Source organism: Rhineura floridana, chromosome 15 (assembly GCF_030035675.1).
Source record: "Rhineura floridana isolate rRhiFlo1 chromosome 15, rRhiFlo1.hap2, whole genome shotgun sequence".
NCBI lineage: Eukaryota > Metazoa > Chordata > Lepidosauria > Squamata > Rhineuridae > Rhineura > Rhineura floridana.
In genome coordinates this window covers 18,896,572-18,918,989 of record NC_084494.1, presented here as the reverse complement: position 1 = coordinate 18,918,989, position 22,418 = coordinate 18,896,572, and the positions used below count along the sequence as shown (strand labels likewise).

The 22,418-nt window shown below is 45.8% G+C and overlaps 1 protein-coding gene across 2 annotated transcripts in view; it reads left to right on the top strand.

The window, feature by feature from the left end:
* The window catches only part of ASAP3 (ArfGAP with SH3 domain, ankyrin repeat and PH domain 3), a 96,023-nt gene that overhangs the window by 54,603 nt on the left and 19,002 nt on the right, over window positions 1–22,418 (top strand). For both annotated transcript variants that reach the window (XM_061596661.1, XM_061596662.1), the window contains exons 7-18: window positions 3,053–3,138; window positions 3,389–3,464; window positions 5,274–5,360; window positions 6,111–6,220; window positions 8,152–8,221; window positions 11,239–11,326; window positions 12,996–13,044; window positions 14,665–14,852; window positions 17,599–17,732; window positions 19,493–19,587; window positions 20,248–20,428; window positions 21,949–22,034. In XM_061596661.1, coding sequence (XP_061452645.1) covers window positions 3,053–3,138; window positions 3,389–3,464; window positions 5,274–5,360; window positions 6,111–6,220; window positions 8,152–8,221; window positions 11,239–11,326; window positions 12,996–13,044; window positions 14,665–14,852; window positions 17,599–17,732; window positions 19,493–19,587; window positions 20,248–20,428; window positions 21,949–22,034 — 1,250 coding nt within the window. The remainder of the gene's footprint in view (window positions 1–3,052; window positions 3,139–3,388; window positions 3,465–5,273; window positions 5,361–6,110; window positions 6,221–8,151; window positions 8,222–11,238; window positions 11,327–12,995; window positions 13,045–14,664; window positions 14,853–17,598; window positions 17,733–19,492; window positions 19,588–20,247; window positions 20,429–21,948; window positions 22,035–22,418) is intronic.

Sequence of the window (22,418 nt, the reverse complement as noted above, 5' to 3'; positions counted from 1 at the left end):
CTCCCCATACCAACCAGCCCTTTGTAATGGAAAGCAATGTATGTGTCTGATTAAAAAAAAATTCTAGATCAGCTTCAGTGCTTTAGTAATGGAGATATAAAAGGGCACATGAATTAATGCATGTAGCGGGGAAAAAAAAACTAGCTTTTTCCCATCTCCCCAATCCCATAGGATGAGACCTCTGGAAAACTCCAGCAACTGAATTGGAGATTTTGGCAGGATTATAGTGTGATCTGTTCGCCTGCCTTGTCTCAGCACAGAGGGTTGAGGCTGGACGGAGATTTGCTGGCCAGTTTTGCAGAGTCTCTTAGTAGGAGGTCCAGCTGTTTCAATGCATGAGTTTTTCATAGGTTGAGAATGAAGGGATAATGTCCCCCACCCTGCTTTGGCATTCCATCTCTGGTTGTGACTGCCTGATGTTTTAGATAGGGTGATCTGGTTCTGAATCACTCATTGAGCCATAGCTCGTTGGTAGAGTATCTGCTTTGCATGCAGAAGGTCCCAGGTTCAACCTCGACATCTCCAGGTAGGGCTGAAAACCTGTCTGAAACTCTGGTGAGTCTCTGCCAGTCAGTGTAGACAACACTGGTCTGATTCATTATAAGACCCCTTCCTATGTTCATGTAGTGGGTCCACTGATCACCTATGGATTGAAGAAAATATAAGAGCAACTCCAACCCCCAATGAGGGGCAAATACTGCTGATGTGTAACCAGTCATGTAGTGGCAAATTCAGAAGCATGGTGTCCCTTCATAATAGTCACAGCTATTCCCCTTTCTAAGATTATAGAATAATCTGGCCAGACTTCAATACTGATTCCTTTTGTTTCTCTATCACTGTCACTATCTGACTGTCCTTTCTCACTGTCAGAGATATTGCTTGAATTACTGAGTTCAGTGTCTACACATTTATCTCCTCCTGCTACCAAACTACTTGATGATGTAGATGGGATGCTATCATCAGGATTCACTGTTTCTTCATCTGCAGTTACATATTTTTCACTCTCCACAACTTCGCTTTATGAATTAGGAACTAACAGGAACTCCTTTCACTCTGATTGGCTTCAATCAGCAGGAAACAACAAGGAAGCAAGTGAGAAGACTTTTCTCACTCCCCTTTCTTGCTGATTGGCTTATAGGATGCTGGAGACATAGGGACCTTGCTGGGACCTGGCTTCCAAAAAAAGTAAGGGGTCTAAGACCCTCTGAGATCCTGGATGGCTACCCCCCCGTGTGTAACTTGGTTTTAAGGAGATCCAGGTGTATATTTTATATCTTTAGGGGGCTCAGTGTACTGATGCTCATCATTTGATGTAATCAGTTGTGTACAGTCCATTCATTCATGTTATTTGTATCCCGCTTCTCTCTCCTTAAGGAAGCCTATTGCTGTTCCTATATTCAATAAAAAGAAACTCCAGAGAGAGAGGTCTTACATATATAGCTCTTGACAAGCAGGGTTGAAAAAGTGTCTTGCTGTTGGTGGACAAGGACTTCAAATGATCTCGCAACCAAGTGAAACACGAGAGTATTCTTTGGTTGCAGTAAAGGTGGACCAACTGATTGGTGGTGCACATGCCATGCTTGTTTACAAAACAGTCTTGGCTTGTGGGTGATAATGTAATCTATTTGGGCAATGGAGTCTGGCTTCTGTTGTGTGGAATCAGGCTGTTACTTGCTTCTGAACCCATCTTCCCAGATGACCTGTGGACTTTCTGCAGAACCGTATTGAGTCCGGTTATTTACAACACAAGTGTGTGCTCTGTGAAGTCCAGTGCAGTGTTTCCTAACAGTTGCCTACATCACTTCCCGTGATGGGTTTGCATTGTAAGCTGCAAGTAATTCCTGTCTCATGGCTTGCACGCTAATAATATATGCTTGGATCTTGAGTTCCCATCACCAGATGGAAGGGTTTATGATCTAGCAGAGGATCCTGCTGGTAGAAAAGGCAGGCAAGTGATTTTTGCTGATTCTGTTTTTGCTCCCTCCCTCCCCCATGCTTCTCCAAGACCTCCTGGAGCAGATTTTCAGAGGTACAAGAGGCTGGAGGGGGAAATGATGAAAGGTGCCACCCTCTACCAGCAGGAATGTCCTGTGAGCAGGAAGAAATGTGAGATCCAAGCCGGAATGCTCAGATCATGAACACAAGGACCAGAGGCCATATCTGCACTATACATTTAAAGCAGTATCATACCACTTTAACAAGTCATGCCTGCTCCGAAAGAATCCTGGGGACAGTGGTTTGTTAAGGGTGCTGAGAGTTTTAGGAGACACCTATTCCCTCCACAGAGCTACAATTCCCAGAGTCCCCTGGGAAGAGGGATTGATTGTGAAACCACTCTAAGAATTGTAACTCTGTGAGGGGAAGAGGGGTCTCCAAACAATTCTCAGCATCCTTTACAAACTCCCGTTCCCAGGATTCTTAGAGGGAAGCCATGACTGATGAAGTGGTATAACACTGCTTTACATGTATAGTATGGATGTGACCTGAGTTTCTATTTGGCCTCCGATAGGCCCATGGGTTAAAACGATGTGTTCATATGTACCGAGATCTTTGGGGAAATCTGTTGGTGGTCCCCCATGGCTCAGCTGCATGGTTTGTAGCTACTAGAAGACATGCGTTCAGTGTTGTGGACTGAAGTCTGTGGGGCTTCCTCCGACTGAGATTAGGCCCCTTTCCTGCTGAACGTCAGGTGCATGACAAAGACTTTCTTATTCCAGCAGGCGTTTTAAGGGACTTTTCTGTTTCTATGATGAAATAGTTCTTATTTTCTGTATTTTAAAAAGGGGTTGTACACCTCTTAGAAATTACTTGGTAGATAAATATCTGAAATAAATAAGATGAAATAAGTTGAGATGCTACAATGGTTGTCGCTTTTGTTTCTGTCCTTATATGCCCAAATTGGCCTTATATCCATGGGGCAAGGCAAGAGAGTAAGACTGTTGCACAGAAGCCACTTGACTGACAATTTGAACGCCATTTGAGGCATTTTGAAGAATCTGTACCTTTCAATCACAACCAAGCATTTCCATCTTTCCTTTCTCCCCTCCTCTAGTATCTTCTGAAAGCTAGTGAAAGCCAAGTGAAGCAAGGCCCAGACTTTCTGCAGAGCCTTATCAAGTTCTATCATGCGCAGCACAAGTAAGTCCAGCTTGGCGTTTCCTTCCCTGCTAGTTGCCTGCATCACTTCCTGTGGTTGGTTTCTAAATGACAGTTGGTCACTCGCGTTTTGCTGTCGCTCCTGAAGCTGCTTCAGATGTGATTAGGGAAAAAAAGGGCTGTAGATGTACATCTCTGGCAGTGCAAACTAACTTCACAATGTTCTTTTTCTCTCCCTGCTTTTTAAAACATTTCTTTGCTGATTTAAAAAAAAACATCAAAACATTTCCAGTTTCTTCCAAGATGGCTGGAAGGCATCTCAGAACCTGTACCCGTTCATTGAGAAGCTAGCTACATCTTTACATGCAGTAAGTCACTGATAGATCTTTCTCCTATAAAATATTTCCAAATTTACCGCACTTTCATGACAAATGCAATTCAATATAAAGTGTAAAATTATGCATATTGGAGCAAAAAATCTGAATTTCACATATACGCTCATGGGGTCTGAACTGGCGGTGACCGACCAGGAGAGAGACCTCGGGGTTGTAGTGGACAGCACGATGAAAATGTCGACCCAGTGTGCGGCAGCTGTGAAAAAGGCAAATTCCACGCTAGCGATAATTAGGAAAGGTATGGAAAATAAAACAGCTGATATCATAATGCCATTGTATAAATCTATGGTGCTGCCGCATTTGGAATACTGTGTACAGTTCTGGTCACCTCATCTCAAAAAGGATATTCTAGAGTTGGAAAAGGTTCAGAAGAGGGCAACCAGAATGATCAAGGGGATGGAGCGACTCCCTTATGAGGAAAGGTTGCAGCATTTGGGGCTTTTTAGTTTAGAGAAAAGGCGGGTCAGAGGAGACATGATAGAAGTGTATAAAATTATGCATGGCATTGAGAAAGTGGATAGAGAAAAGTTTTTCTCCTCTCTCATAATACTAGAACTCGTGGACATTCAAAGAAGCTGAATGTTGGAAGATTCAGGACAGACAAAAAGAAGTACTTCTTTACTTAGCGCATAGTTAAACTATGGAATTTGCTCCCACAAGATGCAGTAATGGTGACCAGCTTGGATGGCTTTAAAAGAAGATTAGACAAATTCATGGAGGACAGGGCTATCAATGGCTACTAGCCATGATGGCTGTGCTCTGCCACCCTAGTCAGAGGCAGCATGCTTCTGAAAACCAGTTGCCGGAAGCCTCAGGAGGGGAGAGTGTTCTTGCACTGGGGTCCTGCTTGTGGGCTTCCCCCAGGCACCTGGTTGGCCACTGTGAGAACAGGATGCTGGACTAGATGGGCCACTGGCCTGATCCAGCAGGCTCTTCTTATGTTCCTACGTTCATTTGTTCATTTCTTGGCTAAACCATTGGTTTATTACAGGGGTGGGGAACCCCAAGGCTGGGGACCGAAGGTGGCCCTCCAGTCCTCTCTGTCTGGCCTTCAAAACTCTTCCCAGGCCACACCCCTCACTGCCTCTGCTTTGCACCTCCCTGGAGTGTTTTGCCTAACTGGAATGCGTCCTTTGCACTGTGAATGTGCATAAAGTGGGGCGTCTGAGTGTGTAGGAACTAGTCTACTGTACAAAGGTAACATTTAAATTCACTGTGCTGCCCTCTTTTGCCTCTGCCTCAATGGTATGTGGCCCTTGGAAGGTTGCTCAGAAGGAAATGTGGCCCTTGGGCTGAAAAAAAAGCCCTCCTTTTATCCTTTCCCATTTTATTAGGTCACACCCATGGCATACTTTTCAAGTGCATACCTTCTCCCAAAGAATTGTAGTTTACTCCTTATAGAGCTACATTTGGGAATTGTAGCTATGACTACAGTTTCCACGGTTCTTTAGGGGAAGCCATGTGGTGTAAATGTATGGTGTATTCACAATGCTGTGATGAGGCAAGCTAATAGGAAGCCCTCTCCTTTTCTGCTTCTCTTTTGCCAGATGGAAATGTTTTACATTAACCCCCAAAGCTTGCATAATCCTACAACAAGATAAGTTTTGCTCTTATTTTGCACCCCTTTTAATGCTCTGGGCTTAATAGAACAACTCTGCACATTATCAAATGCCTAAGAATGATGTTGTGAGGTCATTGCTGCAGCTCCAGTGATGGACTGGACCAGTCCAGTTTGGGCGGTTTGCATCGGCATGGCCTCTTAGCATCTTCCTCTTTTTCTAGCTTCATCAGGTGAAGGAAGAGGAGGTGAAGCAGCTCACTCGGATCCGTGATTCTCTTCGAGGAATCCTGCAGCTAGAGAACAAGGGGGTGAGTTTTCAGTGAGCACTTGTGCTCTGTGTGTGTGTGTGTGTGTGAGTGTGTGGGGGAGGGAAGGGAGGGGGGAGGAGGGGAGGGGGAGTGAGTGAGTGAGTGGAGGGTCAACCAGGACCTTCAGGATCCCATTCTGTTTAAATTTGAGATTGGATGGCTTTAAAAGAGGATGAGACAAATTCATAGAGGACAAGGCTATCAACAGCTACTAGCCACAATGGCTATGTTCTGCCTCCACTGTTGGAGGCAGTATGCTCCTAAATACCAGTTGCTGGGAATTGTAGGTGGGGAGAGTCCTGTTGCGCTCAGGTCCTGCTTTTTCAGGCTTCCCATAAGTACAGTATCTGGCTGGCCACTGTGAGAACAGGATGCTGGACTAGACAGAGCAATGGTCTGATTCAACAGGGTTCTTCTCATGTTCTTACATCACCCGATTCATGAAATCATAGTTGATCACATAAGTTTTGATTGATTTTAAGTCTGCCTAGAACTTTGTACGTAGCTTAAATTTTGCATAATGCGCTGATCCCTCTGCTAATTTTGCATATGCTTTCCAGCTTTCATTGAACTGGCACGGATGCTGCTGCCTCCAAAATCCTGGAGCCAGCCCTGCTTGAGAAGTTAACCCTTGAATCAGTCACTTCCTGACAGGATTTTGAGCAGGGTCTTTGTGAGGGTACGATAGGGCATCTGGTGTGCAGAGAGTAACTATAGATAGATATTTTATATCTCCTGGCAAAATTTCAGGAAAACCTCAGCAGAAAGAACTCTGGCAGTGGTTACAGCATCCACCAGCACCAAGGCAACAAGCAGTATGGAACCGAGAAGTCGGGCTTTCTACACAAGAAAAGTGACGGGTGAGAACTAGCAACTGTCTTTGTGCTGGATCTTTGGAGTGTGGTGACTAAAGTCATGCGCATGCCTCTCTGGAAGGCTTCTTGCACCTTACTGTACAGCGGGGATCTCTAACGTGGCATCTGCAGGTGCATAAGTACTCACAGATGCCTCTTTCCTCCCCCCACTGCTGAAATTAGACTTCAGAGAAGCATTCTGTTGTAGACAATAGACTAAGTTGTGGTGTGTGTGTGTGGCACCCATGACAGTTTTTCTAGTTTTCAAATGTGGTCACAGGCCCCAAAAAGTCAACAACGCCTGCTGGACAGGACGGTTTGTCTGAACAGTTTGCATCGGGATCATGCTGGGGTGAAGCCAATAAGCTTCCTGGTTGAATGGGGATTAATTCTCTCATCTCCCCAGTCTGACCACTTTGTTACACTGGCTTCTCACTGATGTAAGCTTTCTATGTGATGCTAGCAACATTCAGGCATGCTGTTTTCCCACCTCTCATTTGATGTTATACAGTACAGAACAATGCTGTTTCTGTATATTAGAATTCAGTAGTCTTTTCTGGGATTGCCTTTAAACCAAACATGAATTTGAAGATCCATTTTAAAAGATGTTATTTTTTATTTGACGATGCTAGTGCTGCTGTTGCAACCCTCCTTACATCAGGCTGTGACCCAGTCGTGGATCCTAACCTACCAGTTGAAGACAAATGTTCTAACTAGATCAAACTTTTAATTTTCCCTTGTAAGCTTGGTTTATCCTGCACTGACTGTCTCTGTGTGTGCATATGTTATATAGGGAGTGCTGCTAAATTGCCTCAAAATGTTTGGGGTCAGGATATTTAAATAATCACCCATATCTGTATAAACAAGCCCAGACTTTGAGAGGCTCTGCTCTTGGCTTGCCTTTAAGATCCATCTGATTGGAGGGCACTGGAGATGGGATCTTTTCAGAAGTGGCTTCATCTTTTTAGGTGTTCCCTCCTGAAGCTCCAGAAGTAAAGGCTCATCAGTGGGCATTCAAAACCCTATTTCTTTCGGGTTGCTTTTAGCTGTGGTGCTGGGCTGAATGATCTCAGTGGCGGCTGGGTTTAAGTAGTCTGGTTTTAATCATGCTATTTATTTTATATAAGCCTGGTGCTTGCCTGTGAATTATTGTAAACAACTGTATTTTTTTACTCAGGTGTGATTTTCCTAGTTTTATGTTTTTATTTAATTTTCTGTGTCAACCCCCTTGCCCTTGCTTTGCCCTAAAAGTTGGCCTAGAAATATGTAAAATGAATAATCTATCTCACTGAGTCTGCGCATTTGCACACCTGTGCGCGCTCAGCAATTTCATCCAGCTTCATACTTTTTCTGGTATCTGATGAAATCGGCCTAAACAAGTTTTGCCTATAATGATCATACTGCAATAAAACTATTTAGCTTTAATGGTGCAAAAGTGTTTTGTCTGTGTTTTTCACCCACCCTTATGTTGCTCACTAAGCAGCATTAACTTGGGCCCCATCTGCACTATCAGTAGCAGTATCATACCCCTTTAAATAGCCGTGCTCCCCGCAAAGAATCCTGGGAACTGTAATTTAAGAGTATTGAGAGTTGTTAGGAGGCCCTTATTCTCTCCCCACCCCCCACAGAGCCACAGTTCTCAGAGTTCCATGGGAAGAGGGATTGATTGCTAAACCACTATGCAAATTGTGGCTCTCTGAGGGCAGTAGGGGTCTCCTTACAATGCCCTTAACAAACTACACTTCCCAGGATTCTTTGGGGGAAGCCATGACTGTTTAAAGTGGTATGCTTTAAATGTATAGAACAGATGGCGAAATGCTCTGTCAAAGGGAAATGCGCGCCAGATCTCTAATGACGGGGGGGGTACAGCTTTTGCCATTGGTGGTAAATCTGTGATATATCCATGCCTTTGTACTACCTCTCTCTTGCTGTCCCAGGATTCGGAAAGTGTGGCAGAAGAGGAAGTGTGGTGTGAAGTATGGATGCCTCACCATTTCGCACAGCACGGTGAGTGGGGCTTGCACCAGTGGGGTGAAATTTGCTGCCCAAAGAGGGCTTGCTTGCACAAAAGCCGCTGCTAAATTTGCATTGATGTGCCTTAAGTGTATTCAGCGGAATCTCTTTAGTGGATGTGTAAAAGCATAGCGCAGGAGGGTGGGGGACCTGTGGCCCTCCAGATGTTGTGGGATTACAAAACCCACCAGCCCTGACCATTGGCTATGCTGGCTGGGGCTGATAGGAACTGTAGTTCTGCAACAATGTGAGGGTCTCAGGTTCCCCCTCCCTGGCTTGCTGGAAAAGGTGCCTTCTGGCCACACCCCTTTTCCTCTGACGTTGACCGTGTGACTGCCAGAGGGTGTATTGGTGGGTGAGGCTAAAAGGCAAGTAAGGGAGGACATGCTGGTGATGTATAAGATTACGCATGATGTGGATAAGGTGGACAAGGTTTTCTCCCTCTCTTGTAACACTATGACCCGGGGCCATCCAAGGAAGCTGAATGCTGGAGGACTCAGGACAGACAAAAGAAAGTACTTCACACAGTGCAAGAGTTAAATTGTGGAATTTGCTCCCACAGGAGGCAGCGATGGCCACCAATTTGGATGGCTTCAAAAGAGGATTAGGCAAAGCTGGGGAGGATGAGGCTATCAATGGCTACTAGCCTCAATGACTATGTTTAACCTCCACTGTCGGAGGCAGGATGCTTCTGAAATACCAGCTGCTGGGAATTGCAAGAGTGGTGCTGTTGCACTCGGGTCCTGCTTGTGGGCTTCCAGTTGGCCACTGAGAACAGGATGCTGGACTAGATGGCTGTTGTGATGTTCTTAAAATGCTTTGAAACCAGCTTAAATATGGTGTCCCCAACTAAGCCCTGGGATGTGTAGTTTTGGGAGCATTCTTTGTTAAGAATCCCTTGATCCTTTATAGAACTATTACTAGCCATGATGGCTATGTTCTGCTGTGATGCTCGGAGGCAGCATGGTTCCAAATACCAGTTGCTGGACACCGCAGGAGAGTGTTCTTGCGCTCAGGTCCTGCTTGTGGGCTTCCCATGGGCATCTGGTTGGCCACCTTGAGAACAGGATGCTGGACTAGATGGGCCACTGGCAGGATCCAGCAGGGCTCTTTTTATGTTCTTATGAGGGGCATGATCAGAAGGTGCTTTTCTGCTTCCCCTTCACACGTTCATTGAATGCACGAGGGGAGGCTGCATGAACTACACCTATTATCTGTTGAGCTTTCATTTCCCCCAGGAATGATTTGATCACCCAGACGCCCTATTAGCTGCATAGTACCCACCACCTTCTTTCTCTCACTTTAGATACTTGCTTAGGCTGCTGGACCCCAAAACAAATGCTTTCCACCTCTTAATACACAGGGGTGGGGAATATTTTTTGGGCCCAGTGGCCAGAATTTTCTTTCCCCACCACCACCACCCCAGGTCAACTGTGACAGGTGGGTGGGATATGATGTCCTAAAGCCACCAGGTGACTGACAAGTGGGTGGTCCCATCCACCTGGAACACAGGGGTTGTGGGGAGATGGTGACCAGACAGGATTGAATTCCCTGCGCATGAGTTGATGCACGGGGAGTTCCATCTTGCTTCTGTAGTGATCAGCTTGCCCAGTCAGCCCATCCAACCACATCTTTACCTGTTCCACACCTGACGTCTCACATGATGCTGGTGTGGAGCAGATGGGTGTGGTTTGAGGAAAATGGCATTGTGGGCCAAAACGTGAGGCCCGGTGGGCCAAATTCGGCCCACGGGTTGGAAGTTCACCACTACTGCTCTGCTAGCTTACCTCTACATGATAACAAATCATTTTACTTCTCTCAGCTAGCCCTCCTAATCCTTTGCTGCTCTGTGGTCTGGTGTAGGCATGGTTTCTGATTGGGCCTGTCCTTGGCCAGGGAGGCTGCACCCAGTTCCCTTTCCTGTCTTTGCTTCTCCTCTCAGAATCCATTTTGCAAGCTTCTCAGCCAGCTTCTCTCTTCTCCGCTTCCCCACTCTCTCATCCTGTTTTCTTGTAGGTGCATGTTTAGTTTCTTCCGTCACCGCTAACTCTGTCCTTTCTTCTTCTTTTCTGTGTGGTCCTCAAATCTTTTTGTTGTGGCCATAACCACCTTTTTCTCCCTAATGGTTATGGATTCCTGGTTGTGTCACGACTGGTTTTACAAGTTGTGCTTTTATGTGGTAAAAAAACCCCGAAACCACAAGGTGCTTTGGCCAGGTTTTATGTTTAATATGTTGCTTGAAGGTGCCCTCGTGTGGCGAGAGCTGGTATCTTCTGTGCCCAAGTCAATGTTAGGTGTCAGTCTTACACCTTCCTTGTAGCTTACTCTAGTGTGGTTTAAGTATGGATAAGTCTTTTCAGTTTCTCATTTTTCCAGTCTTAGTTCAGCTTTCCCCACTGACACATCAGTTTGCATTTTTCTTAAAGTTTGCACAAAGATTTGCGCACGTTTTCATGCACATTTTCTTAATAATAAAAATAAGCATTTATTTAGGCAACTTGTATCTAGCCCTTTACCAAATGGTCTGGGGGTAGGGAGAGAAGAAGGGCAGATGGGTGGGGTGGGGAGGGAGAAGGAGGCAGGGATCCCTATGCAAGTGATCAATTCAGACATCTGGCAAGAGTGCTGTGTCCCTCCTCCAGTTGTCTACTGGGCAGGAAGGAAGCAAGACGGAAAGGAATAGGGGTGTCAGAGTGAGATACCCTGGCCCTTGATGTGTGACGTTTTAATTCCTGTTTTTTATTTGATCAGTTTTAAGTTTTTATATTGTATGTTTTAAAATATGGTTTATATTGTAATTATTAAAATTTGTTGTAAGCCAATGATGGATTGTAGGCTGCAGTCCCATATTCCCTTACCCAGGAATAAGCCCCATTGTTGAACTCAGTGCAGATATGCATCAGATTGCACTGTTAGGGTCATGAGCTAGAAAACAGAGTTCATGGTGAATAGAGTTGTTTGGGGAGGGTCTGCTTGCTGACCCACAGCTCCCACTTCTTTGCCTTTTGCAGATAAACCGCCCCCCTGTAAAGTTAAATCTGTTGACCTGTCAAGTGAGGCCTCATCCAGAAGATAAAAAGTCCTTTGACCTTGTGACACGTAAGTAAAGAGCATATTGCAGACTCCGGCTCATAAGTGACTTCTTGATGTCTTCTAGGACAGTTGTTTCTCAAACTTATTTTCCCCACTTGAAAAGTGCTGATGGCCTTGGCGGACCACTTAATGGTTTTTCTGCCTCTTGTAGTGTTTGTAATGCGCTGTGCTAGATGCTGTAATGATTTTTAATTGTATTTGTATTGCTTGTTTTATTTCTCATAGGGTATTTTATTGTCGTACAACTTGAATTTCCTAGAATTCAAAATGTAATAGAATAAAATGCAATATGAAAAGTATAAAAAGCATTAAAGGTACGATTACAAATCAGTATGAGTATTTAATGTGGACATGCTGTGGACCTACCTGAATGAAGCTTACGGACCACTGGTGGTCCACGGACTGCAGTTTGGGAACCTTAGAGAAAAAGAATCAAGTAGAGGGCTGGATTCTTTCTTCCTTTTCTTTGATGAGGTTCATACGCCACACTATCAGTTTTGACAGTAAGACATGAAACTGAAATTGTGTTGCAATGAAATATAAGAAATGAAAAGAAATAAATATACAATTAAAATTCATATGAATATTTAATGTGGACATGTTGCAGACCACCTGAGTGAAGCTTTTAGGGCACTGGTGGTCCATGGAACACAGTTTGGAAACCCCTGTTCTATGTCATCACAGCTGGAGGTACAATGTTGCTTCTTGGGATTTTTTGGTTAGTTTTGTTTCATGCAAACCAGTGCAGGGAATCTGAGGCCTGGCAACTAAATGCGGCCCTCCAGGCCTCTCTGTTTGGCCATGCTTCACACCCCCGGGTCTTGCCTGGCTGACTGGAAGGTGTCCTTGAACTCTGATGCTGCTTGTCTAGATGGAGGATAAAGAGAGGGATGTGTGTAAAAACCAGTCTATATACCAAGGTAAAATTTACATTTGTTGCTTGCTCCGCCCACTTTTGCCTCTGGCCTCACCCACCACTGGCACGTGGCCCTTGGAAGGCTTCCCAGAAGGGAATGGCCAGAAAGTAGATTAGACTCAGGTCCTGCTTGTGGGCTTCCTATGGGCATTGGGTTGGCTAGTGGGAGAACAGAGTGTTGGACTAGATGGGCTCTTCTTACATTTTTATCTACAGGTAGATCTCTGGGTGATTTGCAGTGGATCACCAAGTATGCTTGACTCCCAGTTGTTTAATAGCAACAATGCCCTTAGAATGTTGAAATGAACAAAATTTGGCAGGTGCCAAATACAAATTCCTGGGCTAAGGTGCACTCGGTGGTGCCCTGTTCTTCAATGCCAAATGTATGCTTGGCCCCTTCCTAAGCCATTGCTTTGCATAAATTTGCATATATGCTTAACATTTCTGCTTTTGCCCTTTATGGGTAAAGGCTAGGAGCTCTGCAGGGCAGTGCAACTCTGCCCATTACTAGATTGATACTCAGGCACCTTGCTACAGGGTCTAAGGTTACTTACCCTCCTGGAACCATGTTTGGGGGAAGTGCTTTGTGGCTGAGATTCCCCTGAGATTGCAAGGTTCCTGCACTGAACAGTGGGTTGGACTAGATGACCTCCAAGGTACCCTCCAGTTTAAAAATTCTATGCCTTTTTTTTAAAAAACGTTGAGCTACATTTCATGATTCTGTACCCTTTCACCCATCCACATTTCCTCTCCTTGCAGATAACAGGACTTATCACTTCCAAGCAGAGGATGAGCAAGAGTGTGTTGTGTAAGTTCCTTGTTTTCTGTGTTGTCTGCCCTAGGCCTCTTGCCCTTCTGATTGGGAAAATTGCTAGCAGCATTAAAAAGGGGAGCAAGCAGTTGCTGCTGCTGCTGCTTTTGCTCAGGAGAAACAGAAGAAAGAAAAGATGCCCTTGCTTCTGTTCCTGCCATTACGCCCCTGTTTTTTCCTTAGGGGGGAGGGCCGTAGCTCAGTGGCAGAGCATCTTCCCTGCATGCAGAAAGTCCTAGGTTCAATCCCCAACATCTCCAGGTAGGGCTGGGAGAGACTCAGTATCTGAAATTCTGAAGATCCGCTGCCAGTCAGTGGACCGATTGTTCTAACTTGGCACAAGACAACTTCCTATGCATGCCCCAGAGCAGAATGCTGAACACTGAACAGCAAACAGCAAAGAACAGTGTTTCTACCAAAGGCACTTATATAGGACAGAAGTGGCGAGATGAGAGGCTGGCCTAGCTTTCCCCAGCCTGGTGCCCTCCAGATGTTTTGGACTACATCTCACATCATCCCTGACCATTGTCGTGTTGGCTGGGGCTGATGGGAGCTGTAGTCCAAAATATCTGGAGGGCAGCCATCTGGGGAAGGCCAGGCTAGATAAAGGAGTCACAGAACCTGGGCGTGTGGGGAAAGGGTTAATCGGAAGCAGATGGTCCCAGAAAGGTGGGGCAAGAGTTTATCTGTTTACCAGAGACGTTGCAGAATGAGGGAGCCTGCTGAACAGATATGGGATGTTACAGGCAGGGACAAGGAAAGTGTGGCCTTCTGGAAGTTGTTAGACTGCAAGTACTATTAGATATGAGATGATTTATTTATTCAGGGCCAAGGAAGATTGATTGATTTCGAATGCTTATACCCTGCTTATAGATCCGAGAGGCTCTCAAGACAGCTTAAAAAATAATAATAAAAATGGCATTCAAGTCTGATATTAGGAACAGAAAGAACATGGGTGCTTTTAATAGTGCCAGGATTATTCAGGTGGCCTTTTCTACCCTTATCCTTGGTCTTCCCTTGAGTTGCCCTTTGGCCTCTGCCTACTAGGCAGCAGAGCCTGCTGAGGGTAGCTAAGGCAAGGGAGTGGGGCTGAGTAACTGGAACTTGCTCAGCCCATGATAGAGGAAAGTCTTCACTTGAGATGATGGGAATTTGGAAACATCTGGAGGACTCCCGAGTTCCAAACCCCTGGCATATAGGGTATGGTGTGCTAGTTTTCTTGACATCATATTAAACCTCATAGCTCAGTGGCCACTTAGACTTGGCTGCAGGTTCCCTAGCCCTGATAGAAACATAGGAAGCTGAGTCAGACCGTTGGTCCATCTAGCTCAGTATTGTCTACACTGATCGGCAGTTGTTCTTCTGGGTTTCAGGCAGGAAAAATTCCCAGCCATACTTGAGAGATGGTGGGGATTGAACCTGAGACCTTCTGCATGCAAAACAGATGCTCTACCACTGAGCCATGGCCCTTCCCCTGATGTATAGAGGTTGTTTGGTCATGCAAAAAGTCTCTCTGAATGCAATCAGGCAAGGCATTTGTTCTGGCCTCTGAATTAACTAACTGGGTATATGAGCTCTATGTTGGATCCCTGATTGGTGGTGTTTTCCATTAACCAGATGGGTCTCGGTGCTCCAGAACAGCAAGGATGAAGCCCTCAGCAATGCCTTCAAGGGGGACCCAGGGGGCTGCGTGTCTTCAGCTGGCAGCATGGCAGATGGAGGGCTGCAAGAACTCACCAAGCTTATCATTGGCGAGGTGAAGAACATGCCAGGCAACAGGCAGTGCTGTGACTGCGGGGCCCCAGGTAGGTTCAGGAGGGATGGGCACTACCAGCACTTATAAAATCTAGGGTGAAAGTATCATTATTCCTTCTAATCCAGTGGGAATATTTCCATTCAAGCCCTACTGAAATGAAGAAGGCCCATGGTAATGAAATCAGATTTACTGTATTTGTTTAAAACTGTTTTGAAGTTGTGTTCATGTAAAAAAATGTTAATAGAATGTTAGTAGGTGCAGATGAGATATGACTGACAGGTGGGAGGGGATGTGTGAGTGAGAATTCCAAGGGAAGTTTTGAAGAGAAAAGCCATTGGGGTTTGACAGAGTTAGATAGGATTAAGGCTCAATAAGAGAACATCTAGTTAGAAGGGCTGGGGTTTTGGGGGAGGATTTCTTTGGGATTAGTGGGGTAGGATAGGTAGGTGGGATAGGGACAAGAACAACTTACTCATTTATTATCACATGTAACATGTTGCATATAATACAGTTTATTTGTTTGATTCAGCTTGGTCAACCGTGCTACCATACTAAAGTGCTATTTTGTACCTCTGCCTATACCAGTTTTACAGACCAATAACACCAGTGATCACCTTTTGAGGAAAAGGTGGTGGGGCTGATCCTTGTGGTTTAGAGGGCATATCTGACCCAGGCTGAGGTGGACTTCCTGGGGATTTCCTGATCCAGGCATTTGGGAAACAGGAGGTGGTCATCCCAGAGACATAGAAATGTCACAGCCATGCCAGAGAGTCTCTTAATTTGTTTCTGTGGCACTTCCAGTGGAGACCCTTCCAATTGCCTGTGCCCACTATCATTTTGTAACCACTACCTGTCTTGGTGCTTGTTTGCTTATGGTGGAAGAGAGTGTACCTGCTTGGTTTCATTCAGGACATGGCATTTGGGTCCCACAGGTATCTTGATGAAGGTTGTAGGCTTTTCAATGAGCTCCCTGGCTGAGCAGGGATTTGAACCCGGGTCTCCCAGCCCCCAGTCCAACGTGCTAACCACTAAACCACACTGGCTGTCTCATTAGAATTCTATGGCACATATTCCCCCCCCTATATAAATGTTGAAATTAACACATTGCCTACCATAAACCTATTTGGTAGCTAATGTTATCAAATGGATCATAGGACATAATTTATTTATTCGTTACATTTAAACCTCTCATTTCCTCCAAGGAGCTGAAGGTGTACATGGTTCTTCCACTCCGTATGTGAGTTGGTTAGGCTAAGAGGCAATGACTGCCTCCAGGTCACCTTCAGAACTTTGTGGCTGAGTGGGGATTTGAACCCTGGTCTCCCACTACATCACACTGGCCAATAGACCCTAATCTTCTGTTACTGGACAGAGATGTTAAGCTACTCCTGTGCACTCTTAAACACATCTCATCAAAGGTCAGTCTCCCCTCCTACCATTTCTGAATATTAAGTATGTAAGAAGAGCCCCACTGGATGAAGCTAATGGCCTATCTCATCCTGCTGCCCCCCCCCCGCCACCCCCGTGGCCAACCAGATGCCTATGGAAAGACTACAAGCAGGGTGTGAGGGCAATCGCACTCTCCCATGCATGGTCCCAAGCAACTGCTTCTGATCCTGGATGTAATATAGCCATCATGATTAGTAGCCATCAATGGCCTTATTCTCCATTAGTTTGTATATGGACTGTCGGAAGGCAGAGCTGGGGTCCCAATCCCGGGGAGCTGGATCCCGGAGAGTTGGGAGAAGAGTATTCGGATGGATGGCAGAGGGAAGGGGGAGGAACTTCCCCCCTTTGGAGCGAAGACGAAACAGAGGAACTACCAGTGATAAGGTCGCTTAGCGACGGGGAGCCTGAGCCCTCCCTGGACATTCTCACGCCTCCCCCTCTTTCAGGCTCAGAGCAAGAGGGGAAAGAGGGAGGGCTGCTCACAGCCGAAAATCGGGGAGGCAGTTTACCATCAGCCCCTCCCCTATCCCCCATCCTGGAATCGGAAACTTCAGAAGAGGAGGGGGTGATGCTTCCCCCCTCACCGCGCACACGCAGATAGCTGTAAAGACAGGAGAGAAGGGGGGGAAGGCGGGCAGTACCTGAGGGGCAGTTAAGGAGGAGCGAAAGATTGCGCGCCCGTTTGGCCCCTTCTTAAAGAACAGGCGGGAAGAAGTCCCTTGCTCTGTCAACTTTCTCCCAATGCCGCAGGACCTGTATCCCTGTATTGTTTCATGAGAAAACACAGTCTTTGTTTGGACATTACCCTAATAAAACACGAATTAACTACAGCCGTTGGTCTGGTTCCTGAGTCACATCCTGGGCCTGACATGGACTCAATACACCCTCATTTTCCTGTCATGGCTTCCTTTCTAAGAAAAGGCTTCCAGATGGTTTCCTAGCACAATTTAAAGTAGGGAAGTGCACTGACCAGGAAATTTGGTTCTTTGGGAAACAGCCATGGTCTGGACATGCTTTGGGGCCACAGAATATCAAGTGTTTTGGAAGTGGAAAGATGGAATGGAGTATCAGGGAAGAGGGCATAGCTGGCTGAAGCTCTGCAATAAAATGTTGCAAGTCCTGTTTGTTGACATTATGAAGCTTGGGTTCAAAATGCTTTCAGCCCATCGAGATCTTGGTAGGAAGCACAGAATATTCTAAGTGTGGTGGGGACTTGAGAATATATTGTAACGGTTGGTCAAGATTGGGAAGGAAATGTCACTGAGCAGAGTTGCATTTGGGAGGGAAGGAAATGTCATTTTGTGCAACATCTCTGTAATCAGTGGCACTCTGTCTCTCTCTCTCAGATCCCACATGGCTTTCCACCAATCTTGGCATTCTGACATGCATCGAGTGCTCAGGGATCCACCGTGAGTTGGGGGTGCACTACTCCCGTATCCAGTCTCTGACACTAGATGTGCTCAGCACTTCCGAACTTCTGGTAAGCGCTATCCCTCTGCATCGGAAAGAGTGCCCCTTTCCCCATTTCTGTTTTATGTATTTAACTGGAGCATTTGCAACCCTCTCTTCAGTCAAAAAGGCTCCCAGAGTGACTTACATACAATCAGTTAAAACAAGACAGCCCTTGCCTGCAGGCTTACCATCTAAAAGAAATCATGACACACAAGGAAAAAGGGCCAGGGGGGGGGGGGAAGAGAAGAAAAGCAAACCCAGGCACCAATTCTTAAATAATCATTCTTCTAATGACCAGCTGGCATAGAAATAGTTCAGGGGTAGGAAGTGCCTGGTGGGGCTGGTCTTTTGGCAAAGGTGATAGAATGAGCCCTGCTTCTTATCTGTCCCACTGAGGCAGCCTGATGGAAGGGGTGTTTTCTTTCTCTCTCTTGCGCCTGTGTTGCCAAGGTTGCTTCCTCCTTGGTGGCATCAGGTTTTTCAGCATAACTGGCACAACAGTAGAAAGTTTAAATCTGGTATAAAGCCAGATATTTTTGTGGATATAGACAGATCTTAAAGCTAGCAGAAGCCAGCCAGATGCCCATGGGGTTAGTTTAGACCAGGAATAGGGAATCTATGGCCTTCCAGATCTTGCTGGTCTCCCAGCTCCCATCAGCTCCAGGATGGCCCAATGGTCAGGGATTATGATGTAGTCCAACAACATCTGAAGGACCAGAGGCTCCTCAGTCATGCTTTAGATCCCTCCTTATATGCCAGTAGCTGCCGCTGAGTCCTAAGAGGGATACATTCTCTGAACAGTGATGCCACCAGGAAGGGGAGCAGCAGGCTGTGACTGCCTAAAAGTAGGGAAGGGAAGGCGCCTTGTGGAGAAATGCTCCCGATGCAAAGGCCTGGAAAAATCTGGGAATAAATATTTTTATTTCCGTAGGTTAGGTTAGACTTACAGCGAGAATAAAATATAGTAATAAAAATACATGAACATATTGAAAACATAGAATAAAACATCAAATCATTGGTGCTCCCCAGATATCTGGGTGCATGGGGTTAAAATATTGAACACTAAGCAGCAAACAGATTCTTGCATGTACTTAGCTCTGTCTTCAACGGTACCCTAAACAAAATTGTTTTCACTTTTTGTTCAAAATAAAGGAGGGAGGCATCTCACCTTTGCTAACCTTGCTAGCTAACCAGATGGACACATATGGGGAACTCTGCTGCCCATCAGGGCTGGCGTCAGCACCTGGCAACCTTGGGTAACTGCTGGGGCTCCAGTGCTCTGGCAGCACCCCCTGCTGATGCCTGCCCTGGGCTCCCTTTTTATTTTTATATTTTTCCTGGTCAAGCAGCTGGGTCTAGCCTACATTGTTCAACGTTCTGGTTTTGGTGTCCAAAGCAAAATATTAATATGTTTTTAAAGATGTTTTGTTTTAATCTGTTTTAAAGTCTTTTGTTTTTAAGATGTTTTAGGGTGTTTTTAGTGTTTTTGTTTGCCACTCCGGGCTCCTTCTGGGAGGAAGTGCGGGATATAGATTTAATAAATAAATAAATTGTAATTTCCCACAGTAGCCTGTTTCTCTGGGACATTAAGGGAAATGTTAAGGGTGACTTCAGGGTGATGCTCAGAGCACCACTGATCCTGCCCCCACCATTATCAGGTAAGCTGGATAAGCCACTTAAGCAAAGGACAGGGCCCACCAGAGTACAGTATCCAAAGCCTGGATATCCTTAATGCTTTGTGGGGAGAATCCTCCCCTCCTTTGACACAGGTTCCTTTCTTGTTTGCAGCTGGCTGTCAGCATTGGAAACGCCAAGTTTAATGAAGTCATGGAGGCTACCTTGTCAGCACAAAGCAGCCCCAAACCCTCCTCAAGCAGCGACATGTGAGTAGGAACTGAAATTGACAGGAGAAAAAAAGCATGGGGCATATGTCTAATCAGGATAGGTTTTGGGTATGGGGCTCCATATGTTGCCAGGGTGGGTATGGAGCTCCATCTATTGTGTATGAAACAAGGGAAAGGAATTGATTGATATACTTGGGTGTGAGGCTTTGCATTCAGTGGGCACAGCTTTGTGTGATGAACAGTAAGTCTTGAGGAAGCTGAGCTGATTGTCACCAACAGCACAGAAACATGTGCTCCTCTGTTCTGTGTGTGTGTGGGGGGGGAGGGGGGTTCAGATTGTTGGATTCCTGATATATGTTGCAACAGGAAATAATTAATCTGTTAAGACTGGTAGTTGAAAAAGTAAAGAAAAGTAGTGTTTATTACTCCAAGGAAACAAAAGTCATACATGCTGTTGCAGCCATTGTGGAGCCATGAAGCTTGCACTCACAGGCACTATCTCTGATGGACCAGACAGGAAGAGGAGAGAGGAAGGGGCGAAGGCAAAGCCTGTGTAAACAAACAACGGAGGGATTCTGTGAGGGATTGTAGATGGGCCTTTTGGTCTGATCCAGCTGGGCTCTTCTTAATGTTCTTATGATGAATGCCTCTGAGGTCAGCAAGTGCCATTTGGGACCTCTCCCTCTTCCCTCCATGTAGGAATGCCCGGAAGGAATTCATCATGGCAAAGTACATGGAGCGCAAGTATGTTCACAAAGCTGCTCAGGATGATCCTTGTCGCCTCTGGGAAGCCATCAGGAGCAGGGATCTCATGGCTCTGCTTCAGGCCTTTGCAGAGGGTCACGATCTGTCCAAACCTCTGGCCAGCCCCGAAGGCCAGGTAAGCTAAATAAAGTGGGGCAGTAAAGCAAGACGGGTGTCATCTCTTGCCTGGCCAGAAGCAGCTCGGCTTCACAAGGCTCCATACTCAGTGGCAGGTCCTGTCCTGCGACTGGTGGTGCCCAATGGGACCGGTGGGGAGGAAGGCAGGGAGCCCAACAGTAGGTGGAGCCTGAGCCAATGAGAAGCAGAACCAACTAATTCTAGTTTTGTCCCTGTCCTCTTCCCTGCCGAGTTCTACAAGGGTTAATACTGAGACTAAGCTGACAGTCAGTGCCAGCCCCTGGACAGGTTGGACGTAAGCAAGCAGGCAGGTGGGGCTGGCAGAGGGCAGACTGAAGTTGGTAGGGCAATGCCCCATTTTCCCTAATGGAGCAGCCTCCTTTGGGCCTGTCTTTCTTAAGGGAGGGCTGTCGCTCTAGTAGTAAAATGCAAAGGAACTGTTTATTGGTACAACAGATTTACTTATTTATTTTGCTGTGGTTTTCCTGCTTCTGGGCAGGCGCTGTGGAATCTTGCCTGTAGCTCTCGCCACTGTGTGGCCGCTTCTGCCACACCCAGCCAGATTGTCCCTTTCAGATTGTGTTCTTTCTTGTGGTTTTGGTTTGATTACATTTGTATACTTCCCAGAAACCGAGTCCTAGGGCCAGTTTACAGATTCACTAAAATATATAGAAATAAAATCCAAACCAAACATCATAAAACACTGAGACCAATTATATAAAAAAATTACAACCGGAGGGGGGAGGGAACCCCTAAAACCAGTGTAACTACAACTCCTAAAATAATTTAAAGCCAATATAAAACCAGCAAGGGGTCTTGGAAAAAAGCCTTTCATTGGCTGCAATGCTTTCCAAGCGTAACTACTGAAGGGGTGGTGTGTGTGTGGGAGACAGACGGGGAGAGGGCTAGACCTACCTAATTTTTTGTATTGGCTCTGCCTGTTGCTGACATGTGGCCCACCCGAAGGTTGGTCACAAGGGGCTGTGGCCCTCAAACTGAAAAGGGTTCCTCACTCCTGATCTTTCAGATTGGGTGACACTGTGAAGCAGGCCTTTTTGGCAGCAGCGTCCAAACTATGGAGTCTGTTTTTCAAGGTTAGAAGCTCAGGGTTATATTCAACTAAGTCCTACTCAGAGCAGATCTGTTGAAATGAATGAACCTAAGGTGGTCATATATATTAATTTCAGTGGGGTATGCTCTGAGCTGGACTGGCACTGAATACTACCCTGTGTCCTTTTTTGAGGAATCTTTTGTAGTTTTCTTCTCATCCTTTCCCTTTTAATGGATTGTGGTTTTAATCATTGTCCCCCATCTTGAGAGTCACTGTAAAATGAATTCTAAATTTTCCAAATAAGTAATGCCCCCCGCTTCAAAATCACATCAACACAGCTTACACAGGATTTCCATTTGAGTCATGCTTTGTTCTTTGCATTTTTCCTCTTGATCGAACTTGAAGTGTTGGAACAGAGCAGTAGCATGGGAAAATGTGCAAAGTCTTGCCTCTTTCTCCTCTTACAGGAACAAGGTGAACGGGCGTTGCATCTGGCTGTGCGCTATGCCAACAAGACCTCCCTCCCGCTGGTTGACTTCATTATTCAGAATGGGTAAGTCTCAACTTAGAAGACTCCCTGTACTTTGTGCATGCACGCCTGCAGGAAGCCAAAATTCTGTACCTAACATTGTGCCACCAGGTTCAACTAGGTCTAATAACACTTTTGTCTAATAAGGAACTCAGGTGGCAGGTGCTGATAGAATGGGGCCACTGAGAAATGAGAGTCACATCCACACTATACATCAAAAGCACATGGCTTCCTCTAGAGGATCCTAGGAACTGTTGTTTGCAAAAAGGTGCTAGCTCTGTGAGGGGTAACCTACAGTTCCCAGGATTATTTTTTTTGGGGGGGGGGGAGAAGCCATATGCTTTCAGTGTATAGTGTGGTTTGGATGTGACTGAGGAGGAATTATCAGCATGAGGGAATTCTTTAGCA